This window comes from Nomascus leucogenys, chromosome 10 (genome assembly GCF_006542625.1).
Source record: "Nomascus leucogenys isolate Asia chromosome 10, Asia_NLE_v1, whole genome shotgun sequence".
Lineage (NCBI taxonomy): Eukaryota > Metazoa > Chordata > Mammalia > Primates > Hylobatidae > Nomascus > Nomascus leucogenys.
The window spans coordinates 29322477-29337044 of record NC_044390.1 but is presented as its reverse complement, the minus strand read 5'-3'; the positions used below and the strand labels follow the sequence as shown (position 1 = coordinate 29337044).

At 42.8% G+C, this 14568-nt stretch overlaps 1 protein-coding gene across 1 annotated transcript; it reads right to left on the bottom strand.

Annotated features, from left to right (window-relative positions):
• Positions 1-560: 560 nt before the first annotated feature.
• Positions 561-7045, bottom strand: PHLDA1 (pleckstrin homology like domain family A member 1). Its single transcript, XM_030819951.1, has 2 exons — positions 5654-7045; positions 561-5226 (listed from the first exon to the last, which is right to left on the bottom strand). The coding sequence occupies exon 1, from the start codon at positions 6883-6885 to the stop codon at positions 5680-5682; it is 1206 nt and encodes a 401-aa protein (XP_030675811.1). The 5' UTR covers positions 6886-7045; the 3' UTR covers positions 561-5226; positions 5654-5679.
• Between the last annotated feature and the right edge of the window lie 7523 nt (positions 7046-14568).

The following is a 14568-nucleotide window of genomic DNA, read 5'->3' as shown; positions in this document are numbered from 1 at the left end:
AAGCTGTCAATGCAAGACTATGCTAAGGGATAAGGGATAAAAAAAATGCCTTCAAGTTTCCTATTTTAAAGTCTTTTGAGATTTAAAGGCTTTTAGATGCCAGTGGAGATTGTAAGAATAAAGTTATGCTATTTTTCTTTAAAGAATCAAGTCCCTCTTCTGCTTTCAACACAGAATAGGAAGGTCTATGAATACCTGTTTGAAGGATGACTCAGAGACAAAGCTTTACCCTCCCAAGAGACACAAGAGAACTAGACTACTTCTGGGACTCAAAAGGGAATTGCTGTTGAGCTGATTCACTAGGGACTGTTTCTGGTCCTCTGGGAAACGATTGAAAATTCAATTAAAGTTCATTAGCATTCTGAAAGACAATTTTTTCACCAACAGACCTGAGCGAATTTTCATATTCCAAATTCCCAGTGAATTTTTTAAAAAATGAATTCCCAACCTCAAAAATGGTCTTTTTTCCCAGAATGCCCAAGCAATTCAGAATCTCTGTTTCACAGGAATACACAACGCATGTGCCAGTTGAACAAGGCCTTCAAAAGGTCCACAGGTCAGTTGTCTCAATAGATAACTTTATTTGAAATGGAATGCATTTTGAAAATATGAAAAATAAATCACATCTCCCCAAAATCTTCTAAGAGGCATATTTACACAAGTTATGACCATGCTAAAAAATTCATGAATGTGATGGTGTATAAAGCATTTGGTACATGATGATACTTGCTTTCCAGAAGCTGGCATTTGTATATTATAAAACGTTAAGAAGAAGGCTGACCTCGGAATGTAACAGACAATAGTTTTATGTTTCTTCTCAATATACAGTGACCTGGAAGGACTACCTATTGTTAAAACCTGCTTCCCCACTGCTCAGCCTGCCATCAGCAGTCCAGCTGCAGAGCAGTGGAGAGTAGGTCTCACCAGCTTTTGTGCAGATGCTTCTAACCCAGAGTCCTTCTGCTTCCTTCATTGGACAATATTGCCCTTTCTAAGAAAACCCTTTTAGATCCTGTACTCCATTTAGCAAATGCCCTGCCAGCAAAGTCACAGATGACTTTTTTACCCAATCTTAGGTAAATCTGGATTATCTGCCCAATCGTACAAGTCAAAAAGCCACCCTTGAAAACTGTTGCAAGATTCGAGGAAACAGGTCTTAAGAACCTATCCAACACATGATTCCATAACTAATACATCTTAGGTTGTTTTAGGCAAATAGGTGTACCTCTTGAATCACTGATGGATTCAATATCAAGATCTATAATTTTCACGTTTAAAATTTATTCTGCCGAGGACATTTTACTGGTAGAGCAAAAACCAATCAGTTTGACACACACAAAAAAGAAAATAAACGTTCACAGTCCTATCTTCATAGGATTCTGTGCTATAAAATTGCTCCAGGTTCAAGTCTTAGACCACTCTTCTAAGGCTGCTACAGAATATAATATTAACACTAGAGCCAAGCTAAAACTACACGACTTTTCCCCTAGGGACAGAAAACAAGGGATATGTTTAAACTCATACACTTGCAGCAAACTTTACTGTCAGATTTAAAATTAGGGCTTTCTCTTAAAGGGCTTCTTTAAGAGAAACACAGAGTGTTTGGTATATGAGAGAAAAAAAGAGTTAAAACAGGACTTTCAACTTAATCTAGACTTCCTAACAGTGTTTACATGTGAGGGAAACTCCTTTAAGTAATGTGTATTTTTTATTTTTACCGTCATTGGAGACAAAAAAACAAAAACATAAACATTTGAAGTGAAGTTATAAAGATGGCTTGATTTCTACATTAGAGAATCCCAGCTTGCTCAATGAGGAAAATGCTCATTTTAAAAGGGCCCGTTATAGACATTTACTCTCTGACATCAGCACTCCCCATAAAGCATACACAGATCTAAATGGATTTCCACTAAGAAAGTCTGTTTAAGAAGCTTCATCATGATGTTTAGCCTGTCCCAGAATTCGTTGTTCTCAGGGAATGACATGAGAGCAAAGAAAAGGAACACTCAGTGAGGCAAGAGACAGCATCTCCCAGATGCTGGGGAGTTACACATTTTGTCCTTCCTTCCTTTGTCCCAACACACAGTTATTGAGCTCACTGTGTATGAGGCTTGGTGCCAACAGAAGTTCAAGGACGAAAGTTCAGTTTCCAGATGGAACATTACTCTTAATTTTCCAACTTTTACATTTTATGTTTATTTAAGGAGTGGGTCTTCTATTGGATCTGCCCTTTCGGTTGAAAAATGCATTTTTTACCTTTTTCCATGAAGCTGATTTGTCAGACTTCAAAATACCTTAGGTGGTTTTGTATCATTTTCTTACAGGTAGAATAGAGCCACTGAGACATTAAATGATGTACATTTATATTTTGTTTTGTTTAGTCTTATTGAGCATGTTTGCTTTTTTGCTCTGGAAAAATTATTAATAATAATTTCAAAGATGTCAAAACAATAAAAGCCATTCTACTTCTAATTTCTTAGATTTCACATTAAATGCTAAGAGGGGTTCAGAATAGAAAGTGATAAATGTCAACATAAATATCACACTAAGGAACAAGGGCTATGGAAAGTCAAGAAACCATTATTCCGGGGCCAGGTGTGGTGGCTCACACCTGTAATCCTAGCACTTTGGGAGGCCAAGGCAGATGGATCACCTGAGGTCAGGAGTTCAGGAACAGCCTGACCAATATGGTGAAACCCCATCTCTACTAAAAATACAAAAATTAGCTGGGCGTGGTGGCATTCACCTGTAGTCCCAGCTACTCAGGAGGCTAAGACAGGAGAATGGCACAAACCCAGGAGGCGGAGGTTGCAGTGAGCCGAGATCGTGCCACTGCACCCCAGCCTGGGCGACAGAGCGAGACTCCATCTCAAAAAAAAAAAAAAAAAAAAAAAAAAAAAAAGAAACCATGACTCTGGTGGCCCTATTAAGAACCATGGCCACCACGGGGGAAAAAAAAGAAATCCAGCCACCAAGAGGGAGCCTGGGCATATTTTTTTAAGCAATGAAATTACCTAGCCCCATATGTAAGCTAACAACATACAAATGCCTTTTTTAAAACCTACATCAATCTTAATTTGTAAAGTATTTGGTATGGATTTTATTTTTAGTACAAGAATTTAAAAAAAAATCCTCCATTGGGAAAAAACTGTGGTTCATTTGGAGTTATTATGATTTGCATGCATTAAAAATATAGTACTATGAGGTACTCCTCAAAAAGTACAGCCATAGTTCTAAGGAAGCTGAACCAAACTTGATTTAAGAAATCTTTAGATGTGGCTCTCATTTCATATACATATATACATACATATATATATATACATATTCATATATGTGCATATGTGTACACACATGTTCTCATATATGTATATATACATACATATTCATATATGTGTATACGTATATACATATGAAACGAGTTTTTAAATGTTGGCAACATATTTTCACAACCGCATCCTAAACAACCACTGGAAGTGGGGGTCCACTTAAGTTTTGTTTGCCATTAGCTTAATAGGGGAAAGCTATTTTAATTTTCCCTGCAACTTTTTGGATATGAGTTATGATCTCATATCCAAATAGTCATTTAAGTATTGCACTAAAAAGTAACTTGACCTTGGAACTCCTTTCTAGATGGAAGGAGAATAAAGACATCTGTAGCATGTAATTCTATTTTTATTTCTTGACTACATAACCTAGCAGTGGTCTAATACTGACCGTTTCAATTTAAATGCTGGAAAAATACTGACCAAGACTTTCTATGAAAAAGATAATGGAAAACAGAAACCAGTCAGTAAAGCCAGGCAGATAGGAAGTGATTTTCAGCCCCAAGAGGACTTTGTATCATCTATGGCTCCATTTAAACTTAAGTAGCATCTGTCCTGGTGGATTTTGAACATCCTTTTGATTTAACACAGAAGAAGGTTTGTTCTACCTTTAAAAGCACATCCTCTTTTTTTCCCCAACAGACTCTTCCACAAGTGGCTTCTAAGACAAGACTGGGGTTGTTTTCTTACTGAAAATCCTGTGTTTATCCAGTCTTTTCCTTTTCAATTTCTGAGTTTAGCTAACCTAACAACAAAACAGAATTCTCAAATTTCTCACAGAGCAATGAAAAGCAAAACAGTTGGTTTCTCTGATCAACATCATTTTCAGTATGAAAACAAAAAGTTATGACTCCTAGACCTTTGAAATATTTACAAATTGTACTTTAAACAACCAGATTTTTCAGTGTGCTTCTAAAACAAAGTAAAGGGATCAGAAAATGTGGTTCAAGTCAAGTGTGCAAAGCTCTCGAAGAAAGGTCCTGCAGCCTGGACAGGAGTACAAATATTATCTTATACAAGTTAAATGTACTCTTTCCCTCCACAACATTTTTGAAATGAAACAGCAAATGCATTTATACTCACAAATTAGTCAAAACGCCTCTTCTCCTTATTAAGCCCTTTACACACAGATGATAAAAGCAAGGTTTTCCTATAGGAGATGTGGCCCTACCACATATTCAAGATACAATCACCCTACCATCAGTTAGGTTATGTTTTAAATATTTTGAAATCAGGTATCCTTACTACTGATTTCCTTTCAGAAACTATCTTGAACATTAGATTTTCATAATTACACCATTTTTAACTTCTAGCTTTTTTAAACTTCTAGACAAACTATATGTCTGAGCAAAAACAAAAACAAAAATCCTCAAAAAAAGTAGTATCAGAGTTTTAATTTCAACCAGCTGGCACAACAATGAAAGTGTCAGACCTTCTGAAAGTACTCGAGGAATAATGAATAGCTTCTTAATGTTTTCCCCTCCACCGCCCTTTTTTATTTTCCAAGATTAGGAATTACTATGGATTAGGTTTTTGAAAATAAAGTTTCCTTTTTGGGAAATGGCCTACATTCAGAAATGTCTTAGAACAAGCATTTTAAAAAAACTAATAAATAATAATCAATCAAAATACATTAAAATAAAATTACAGTACATCATCGCTCCTAGAAAATTCACCATACTAGACGATCCTTTCAAAGGTTCATAAATAAAAGTCTTCTTGACTCGAAATCGTTTCCTGCATCGTGATGAAAAGTATGCAGAAAACTAAGAAGAATCGCAAGTTTTCGGTAGGGTGATGTCCAAACAACTTGATCTGGTGCGGGGCGGAGAGACTGTTTTGCTTTTGATCCAAGTGAAGACAATAGAAATGTGCTCGTCCCACTTCCTCAAGTCCTCAAAACCTGGAAAGAAATGACACCGAGTGAAGTAGGTGGCTAAGAACCCTCCGAGACCAGTTCTGTTCGGGCCGGTCCGCCTGACAAAGCGGGCTCAGAAAGACACCGCGGTGTTTCCCTCAACTGCCCAAACACATAGTCAAGTGGGGCTGGGGGACGCACCACGGGACAAGGACGGTCGTGATGGGCACGGTCGTGATGGCCGCGGGCGCGGTCCGCGAGGCCCCCTGCCTGGTTCGGATCTCCCCAGCCTCCCCTCTCTGCCCAGGCTCTCCTAGCTCCAGCTTGTTTCTGTTCCTTCTATCGCCCCAGAAACTTGGAATGAGTTCTGATTTCTCCATACAGGAGCCGAACCTGTGAACAAGCTTCCTACTCCTCCCAACTCACTACCCCCGAGACCCACTCCTCAGGGGCGCGAGTGCCGGGACCTTACCTTGTCTTGCCCGGGAGCTGCCCCCTTCAGGCAGAGTTGGAGGTGCTGCGGAGAAGCCGGTGTCCGTGCGGCTGCGAGTGCGGCTGTGGGTGTGGGTGCGGTATTTGGTGCGGATGAGGGTGCGGGTGAGGGTGTGGGTGCGAGTGAGGATGAGGGTGTGGATGTGGATGTGGATGCGGATACGGGTGGAGCTGCTGGGGCTGAGGCTTGGGTTGGGGCTGAGGCTGGGGTTGTGATTGGGGCTGGGGTTGCGGCTGAGGCTGAGGCTGGGGTTGGGGTTGGGGTTGGGGTTGGGGCTGGAGCTGCGGCTGCGGCTGCGAGGGGGGCTGCTGCTGGACCAGGTGCTGCTGCTTCTGCCGCGTGGACTTGACCGCCAGGATGGCCTGACGATTCTTGTACTGCACCATCTGCAGCGTGATCTCGGCGTTCCAGCCCTGGTCTTGCGGGCACCGAAAGTCGATCTCCTTGCCCTCTGCCATCACCACAGTGAAGTACATGTATTTGCCCTTGCGCTCCACACAGTCCACGGTCTTCATGTTGGAGAAGTGCAGTTCCTTGAGCTTGACCGGCGGCTCGAGGCTGGCGACAGCGGGGCCACTGGGTTGGGACGGCTCGGCCGGCCCCTGCCCGGGCTGTTGTTGCTGCTGCTGCTGTTGCTGCTGCTGGTGTTGCAGCTGCTTGGGCGGGATAAGCAGCAGCCCTTCCTCGGTGAGGATGCAACACTTTTTCTTCCAGAGCTGCAACAAGCCGTCGCTGCGCTTCTCCAGCACGCCCTCCTTCAGCGCTTTGCAGCCGCTGCTCTCCAGCATCCTCCCAGCATAAGAGGGGCCGCCGCTTGGCTCGGCCTCTCCGTTTCCAGCCGCGCGGGCCGGGGGCAGCAGCAGCAGCCGAGCGCCGTCCTCGCCCCAGCGGCTCCCACGGCCGCCTGCCCGGAGCGCGCAGAGGAGGCTAACACGCAGGAGGCAGAGCGGCGGTGGCGGCTCTGGGTCCCGGCAGAGGGACAGCCGCGTCCTGATGCGCCACAAGGTCCCGGAGCTCCGAGCTGCCGGGCCTCTGCCGTCCTCTTGCGAGCGCTCACTGAAGGGTACTGGCCGGGCCCCCTCGCGGCGCTTTTGAATGGGCCATCTTCCCCACCCCCGAGTGACACCCAGCGGAAAAGGCGGCTCCCGGCGCCCGCACCCCGGGGGAAAGCCCAGCTCCGAGAGGCGCTCGGCAGCCGGCGCACGCCTCATTAACTTGGGGCCTTTCCAAAGCCGGCTGCGTCCACGCCCCCCCGCGTCCCTCGCTCCGCCTCTCGCCGCCCACTTGCTTCCGCGCTTGTTCCCCTGGAAGGCGACCCGGACCCGAGCCCCGGAAACTCCTCTCCTCTACCCAGGGCGATCGCCCAAGGAGCCCTGGCTGCCTGACGACTCCTGCCGACGCTCACAGGGCACTGCGAGGCCATCCCCCGCGTCCCGCTTCTCCCCGGCCCGCGGGGCTCTCTGCTAACAGCCTCAGAAAGTGAGGACCGGGGCGCGGAGGCGGGGGCAGCCTCCAGGCAGTGCTGCCTCTTGGTTCTTGGGAATTAGCCCTGGGGATTCGCGCTGGGCTCCGAGAGCCCGCAGAACCAGCGTCGTGGCCTGGGCGAGCTGGGAGGCCGGGGCCGAGTCCCGCGAGTGTGCCTGCCCCGGACGCTTAGGTAAACAACTGAGCGCACAGAGGCCGAGAGGACATCGTGTCTTCCCACGCATTTTCGCTGACGGTCACTAAGTAGGTCTTCTTGGAAAGAGGGCGATTGTTCAAGCAATAGTGCGACTGTCGGGCTTGCCACGAGTGGAGAGGCGGACCCACGTCAGGTCGCATCTCGCCTGCTTTTTCTCGACCTCGACCGCAGGCGCTAACCCGTCTTCGGCTTTCTTCTTGACCCGTCCGTACGGTGTGCAACTCTTAATAACTCTCTACAAACCGGGGTAATATCCGGTGCTGAGATCCCACACTGCAAGGCGCAGTTCCAAACGCCTGGTCGTCCTCGCAGGTCCCTCTTTCCAAGGCCTAGCCAGATCTTGGTTTTGGAATCTCATTTATCTGTGACTTGGGGAATGCAATACCCCCAGCTCCCTCCTACTCCTACATTTAAACAATGCCTATAGAAGCCGCTTCCTGGGAAGTAAGGCATAACCGAGACCTAGCCTCCCGGTAGGGAAGTTCATCCGTTTAGTAAACAGCCCCAAATACGTGCGGACCCTCACGAGGATACGAAGAATTAAACCAGGGCTGGACAAGTCAGAGTGGGCCAAGGTAAGAGTTAGGGCTGCTCCTGTGCCCACACTGGAACAGATAGATTAGCTCATCCGCTAGTTGTGTGGCAAGAGCAAAGAATTCAAGAGGGGAAAAGTGAGAGGAGCTTAGAGAGCTAAGCAAGAATCGAATACTTTGTGTGTCATGGTAAGAAATTCGAAGTTAATACCAAGGTAATCATAACAAAGGACAACTTTTATACACGAGGGCGTCCTGAATATTCATCTAAGAAACAATGTCTGATCCAACGGGACAATCCAGCCAGCAATCCTGAGTCCCACCAAATTATGCTTGGCCAGCTTTCTAGCCTTCACATTGTTAATTTATTAGCAATCTTTTCATGAGAAAGGCAATTATTAAAATTACGTGGACTTCTAGTAAAATTATCTCAAAGATTTACAATTATGTATACCAATAACAAAAAAACTACATGTTTTCTGCTCCCCTGCCTTTGTAGGACAAGTGAGCATTCCAGAGAATTTCTACATGACCAGCTGTTCATTCTTTTAAGAGGATGACATTCTTCAGCTCATCTGGAAAGGATACTTCCTTTAAGTCTGTTATTCAGAGTCTCCAAGGGCAGGTGTAGTTGGGAAAGACATTTCATATGGAAAAACAAACTTGATAGGGTAAAAAAAATGAGATGTAATCTGGAGGCCCAAGTCATTTTCTTAGGAGAAACTCAAATGTATTTGGTGTTATCTAACCTGCAGTTTATCAGTCTGAAACAAATGCGTTCTACTCTCATTTGAAAATGTCCAAACAGCCACCAATTTTCAAAATCACCCATTTAACTAGAGACTTTAAAGCCCAGAATTTGCAGTTATGTATTTCAGAATGATTTAGTAATTTTGTGAGCAGCTCAGAGGTTAAGTCTACAATGTCTGACTATGGTGCATTATTGAAAATATCAGTAGTATAAGGATCCCGTAGATTGGTGATAACTTTGCTCTTAATTTGTTATTTCAACAGTCACCACCAACAGTTGGTGACTTAACAAATTAAGAGCATAGTTGCCATATGCTCATATTTGGCAAATATGTCAAAATGGCCATATTTGCCAATTTTTTAAGACAATAAATTCACAGAAAATGCATTACAGGAAATAAAAAAAAAAAAACTTTTGGGCCAGGCATGGTGGCTCACACCTGTAATACCACCACTCTAGGAGGCTGAGGTGAGAGGATCCCTTGAGCCCAGGAGTTTGAAACCAACCTGGGCTACATGGCAAGGCCTCCCTCTACAAATGTAAAAAAAAATTAGCCAGGTGTGGTGGCATGCGCCATGTAATCCCAGCTACTTGGGAGGCTGAGGTGGAGGACTCTTTGAGCCCAGAAGTTCAAGGCTGCAGGAGCTAGGATCGGACCACTATACAAGCCTGGGTGGCAGCAAGACCCTGTTTTAAAAAAAAAAAAAATTCAGCTGTATATGCAATGAAAACCTATAAGTCACTGAAAAGTTACTGAAGTTTAGAAAACTAGCCAACAAAATCATTGCTTTGGTAAACAAATTTGAAATGGCTAATTCAAAGTACATTTTACAGTTGGCAATATAAAGTTATCAGCAGCATGGGACAGTTCATTTTCTTCTCTTGGATAAAGTTTATCACTTGGCTTCAAGGACATCACTCAGTTTTCCTTTACATCTCCAGTGTCTCCTCTATGAGGTTCTTTCTCTTCTCTCCAAACTTTTAATGTTGGAATGGCCCAAGACTTTGTCTTTGGCTCTCTTGTTTATCTACACTCATTCCCTTGTTGATATCCAGTCTCATCACTTTTAATATCTATATGCCAGAGTCCCATATTTATACCCCCAACTTATAGCCAACTGCTTACTGCCGAAGAATAAACCACTGAGGTTAAAAATTAATAAACATACCAGGCAAGGGAACACTTACTAGTAAAGCCATTTACTGAGTAGTTCACTAGAGGTTTAAGTCTGAGGGGATTTTAGGTCATAGGAAAAAAAACTGAAAAAGAACACTCGGATGGTCAGAGGAGTCTGTAATTTATACACAATAGGTTATAACAAATTCCTACATGGAACTGCTCCAGTTTATAGGTTAGATAGAATTAACTATAGTGAAAAACAGCCTTCAGTTTTTATCTATTCCAGGCCAGTGAGTGCTACTGTAAGTTAAAAATTCTTCATTTACACTTCTCTACAGTATGGCTTGTGTAGTCTAAGAGAAATCAAACATGTGAATGAGCTCCCAAACTATTTTCCTCACTCTAACCTATTCTACCTGCAGCCCCCTTTCTCAGTTGACAGCAATCCTCTGTACAGATGCTCAAACTAAAAACCCTAGATCAGTACTGCCCTTACACCAGGCCAGGAAAGGCCCTTATCCAAGGCCCTGAGCTTTAGGATTGAGTGCTTTAGAGTCAAGATGACATGTCAATCCAGAAGGCATACTCATTCTGCACTACACTCTAGGTACTCAAGATCCCAAATACCCTGCCCAGAATAGCCCCGGCTGTTCCAGGAAATGCATTACATCATCATTGCATACACTGATGTGTTAGGGGGATGGGGCAGTTCGAATATACTGGTTATGGCATCCAAGTAAATGTGCAGAAGGCCCCTTGCCATACAGTTCAGAGCCGGGGTGGGAAGAAAAAGTAGGTGGCTCATGGGGTGAGGGTCAGCTCTGCCCCCAAGTTATATTCTGGCATAAATACAAACCTGGCTTCCCAGTTCTAATGAAAGTTTGTCAAGACAGGCACATTGGGCATATTTTCATTAAACTACTTTTAAATATTTAAACATATGGTATCTCCATTGTACTCTTGCCCCAGGCCTTCAAGTGTGTAGAAGCATGCCTGCCTTGTACTAATTTTTTTCTCTCCCAATATTTAATCTACACATTTAGTCAGGAAATCCTATTGGTTATGCCTTCAACTACATCTGGATTCTGTCCACTTCCTTCATTATCACCCTGATCCAAATCACCATCATATCCCCCCACTGGATTACTACAATGGCCTCCTAACTTGTCTCCCTGATTCTATCCTTATCTATTTTCAGCATAGCACTCAAGGTTATCTCCATCACTTTCTTCAAGTCTTGGCTCAACAGGCCTATCCTGATCACTCTCAAATGGTAGCCACTCAATTCCCCTTAATTTTTCCCATAGCATATATTATCTTCTAACATGCTACTCAATAATTTATTGTACCTATTGCTTATTTCTGTTCCCCTTCCTACTAGAATAGTATGCAAGCTATTCAAGAGGGCAAGGACCATTGTTTCTGATGTGTCCCAATCACCTAAAAAAAGTCTTGATACAAAGTAGATGCTCAACATAGGTAGAAATCTTGAATTGAATTAGAAGTCCATACCCATCATAAAAAGAATATCAATTTTTTCAAATGCTTTTGACAGATTTTTCATGATGCATCCTACTTTTTAAAATTTGAAGTGTAAGGACTTGAAATCTGCCCTACAAACATATCTCTGGTATACTTTTTAAATGGATAACTACATGCTAGGCCTCTCTGAATCTTAAATGCTTTTATAGTCAGACATCATCTAAAATAAATCCCACAAACCTTTTCCCAAGCAACATGCAATTTAATATTGTGAGAGGTGTTTATATAAACTAGCATCCTACTGTTTTCTAGTAAGAGTATTCAGAAGCACGAGAAACACAGTAATGGAACTGAGTTGGTAAGTTTCTTACTTGGCAGTTACATAGTCAAACACTTGATTAAAAGTCCATTAATCAATACTGGCTTAAAGACATGTAACAGAACTTGGAAAGTTATTAAGTGTTTAATTCATAATGATTACAAAATTCTGATCTGTAAACTAATTTGCAATATACAGTAGAAACTCATGACAATGATCATTATTAAAGATTTGGATACACCAAAGGTCAAACATCTTTCAAGAAAAAGTTAAAACCCAGTAAATTATGAACATGTCATGTTACCCTCATCAGGGTATAAAAGATAACCAAGGCTGGGTGCAGTGGCTCACGACTGTAATCCCAACACTTTGGGAGGCTGAGGCAGGCAGATTGCCTGAGGTCAGGAGCTGGAGACAAGTCTGGCCAACATGGTGAAACAAAAAACAAAAACAAAAAACAAAACGAAACAAAAAAAAAACGCGCCTGTAATCCCAGCTACTCGGGAGGCTAAGGCAGGGGAATTGCTTGAGCCAGGGAGATGAAGGTTACAGTGAGCCAAGATCGCACCACTGCACTCCAGCCGGGGCGACAGAGCGAGACTCTGTCTCAAAATAAATAAACAAATAAATAAATAACCAAATAGTCCCACATTCAGAGTGCAGTTTAGACTTCTTAGCCTTATTTCATCTTTGAAGTACTATTCAGAAGAAATATTCTAGATTCTAGTTTCCAAAAGTCCTTGAGTTGAAAACGTTAAGTATTAACACAGAACTATCCAGACTTCTTAGGTGGGTGTCCAGAGCTGCCTTCCTTTTCGCCTTAGTAGTTGATGAACTGATGCCTCCTAGTGACCAATCTGTGTAACAGCTTAAAGCAAGTGCTTTCTAAGAGTGCTTAGCGCTATTTTTTTTTTTTTAACTGTAGTACAACCTACTTGTGGATCCAAGCACCGTCCATCAGCTGTCTCCGTCCTTTCTGTTCTGTCAGCAGCCTAATTCAGTTCTCATTTCTCTCATCTAAGTTCTTGGGTGGCCCAATCACCTGATCCATACTCACACACACGGCCTTCAGTTTTACTCTTAAAACATGACAGAAAACTTATATTCGCCTCCCATTGTATACAACATTCCAATTCCTTACCCTTGCATGGCAAGCCCTCCACAGAATGGGTCCTACTTATTCTGACTCTCCTTCCACTCAACCTTAAGCGAGTGCCAGTCATACATCTCCTTGTCCTCGCGGCCTCCAATTTACCTTCCCAAATCCTCTGTAACCTTTCATTCTTCAAAGCCCTATTCAAATCCCAGATTTCCTCTGGCTGAGTTAATTCCTTCCTAATCACTTCAAACTCTGATGAGTAGTTATCCGATTTTCACATGTCTATTTCACTAAATATCCAAGATCCTGGATGAGTGTTTTCGCCATTGTACCTAACGGAGAGCTGATTGACAGCACTTAAACTGAGGGGAAATGACTAACGTTTTGTCTGGAAATGTATTGATATTATTCAAAACGGGCAAGCAGGCTATCTTATTGAATATTAACAAGTAACCAGGGAGTCTGATTATTTGTAAACTTGTTATGGTAATATTAGCTTTTAAGTGACAAACGAAAACATGGAACTGGATGAAACGGAGCAGAGGAAGGTAATCCAATGAAGGAGGCTGACAGAACCAGTATTATGTTGTCACAAAACTGCAGTCACTCAAAAGTGTTGATATTCTGGCTCTGGGTCTTTGGGGTGACAAGATACCCCAGTAACTAACAGTGGAAGCAATCCTCTATCCTCACTTAAGAGCCCAAGAACACCTACCACCTTTCCTAAGTATGCTTCTACTCTGAAACCCAGTAAATGCAACCCGTTGTTTGCAACTCAAATATGACAGTCACTTGGGCAAATACCTCCATTTAAGGAACTAAATTCCAAGGATATTTCCCTCTTTTGCTGTCATTTTTCCATTGCCACAGAACACACAGCCTGAGGACATAGGCTGTTCAATTTGATCACTACTGATCTCTGTAAAAAATAAAAAATCCAGTAATGGGCAAAGACCTTTCTTAAGTGATAGAGGACATATAGCAGTGAGTGTAGACAATTCCTCCCAAAAACATGAGAATAAAGAAGAAAGGTGGTAGTGGTGTTACTTTAGAAGAGGAACTTAGGCTTCAGAGCGGGTAAGTTTCATTACAGACAAGGTAATCTAAGAGTAAAAGGGAGAAAAGAATTCTGTGGGATAGCCACTCAGAAAGGTGGAGTAACACTTTTACAAAAGACAAAATCCAGGAAATGTTTATGGCAAGCTTGTACGTTGCCACTAAACCTACCAGAAAAAGCAAATCTCATTAGAACCGCCCCCATCACAATTTGTAACTACCTAAATAAATCACTGTCGAGTGACAATGAGCACCCCTTAAACAGGTCAGAAACCAGAAAGTTTTTGTTTCTAATGGGATTTCACTTACACTTTTAAGTCACTGTCTCAACCTCATTTGTGCATGCATGGCTCTGAGAAAGGTTATCATGCAAAATGAAATAAAAAGCCTTGGGCAAAGTAGGACTCCAATCATAATTAATCCTTTTGGGCCGTAAAGAAAATTACTTTTCTTAGCCCTGTTCACTTATTTCTGAAATGTAGTTATTTGCTTTATGTTCCAGGATATCCTTGATCAAATAATCCTTTTCTAAATCAACTTATTTCGACATACGTGGCCAATGTGGCTGTCATCCTAACCTCCCTTGGCATTCACACCCAGCTCTACTTTATTTACTACCCTACTTTTAGCACTGTAAGCATAAACCGTAGGTTCTTCTTTTTACAGAAGAGGTTGGATGCCAGTAGCCTTTAGCCTCCTTCAGCCCATCCTGTACCTTGAAACTGGACATGATGTATAGAGCCCCAGCAGCCACTTGATAATAAACCAACTTGCCAAAAAGTAGAATGAAAGTCTGCCTGAGAACCATGAAGCTCCCGTATCAGTCCCAGAGTCTGTGTCTAAGCCTAAGAAA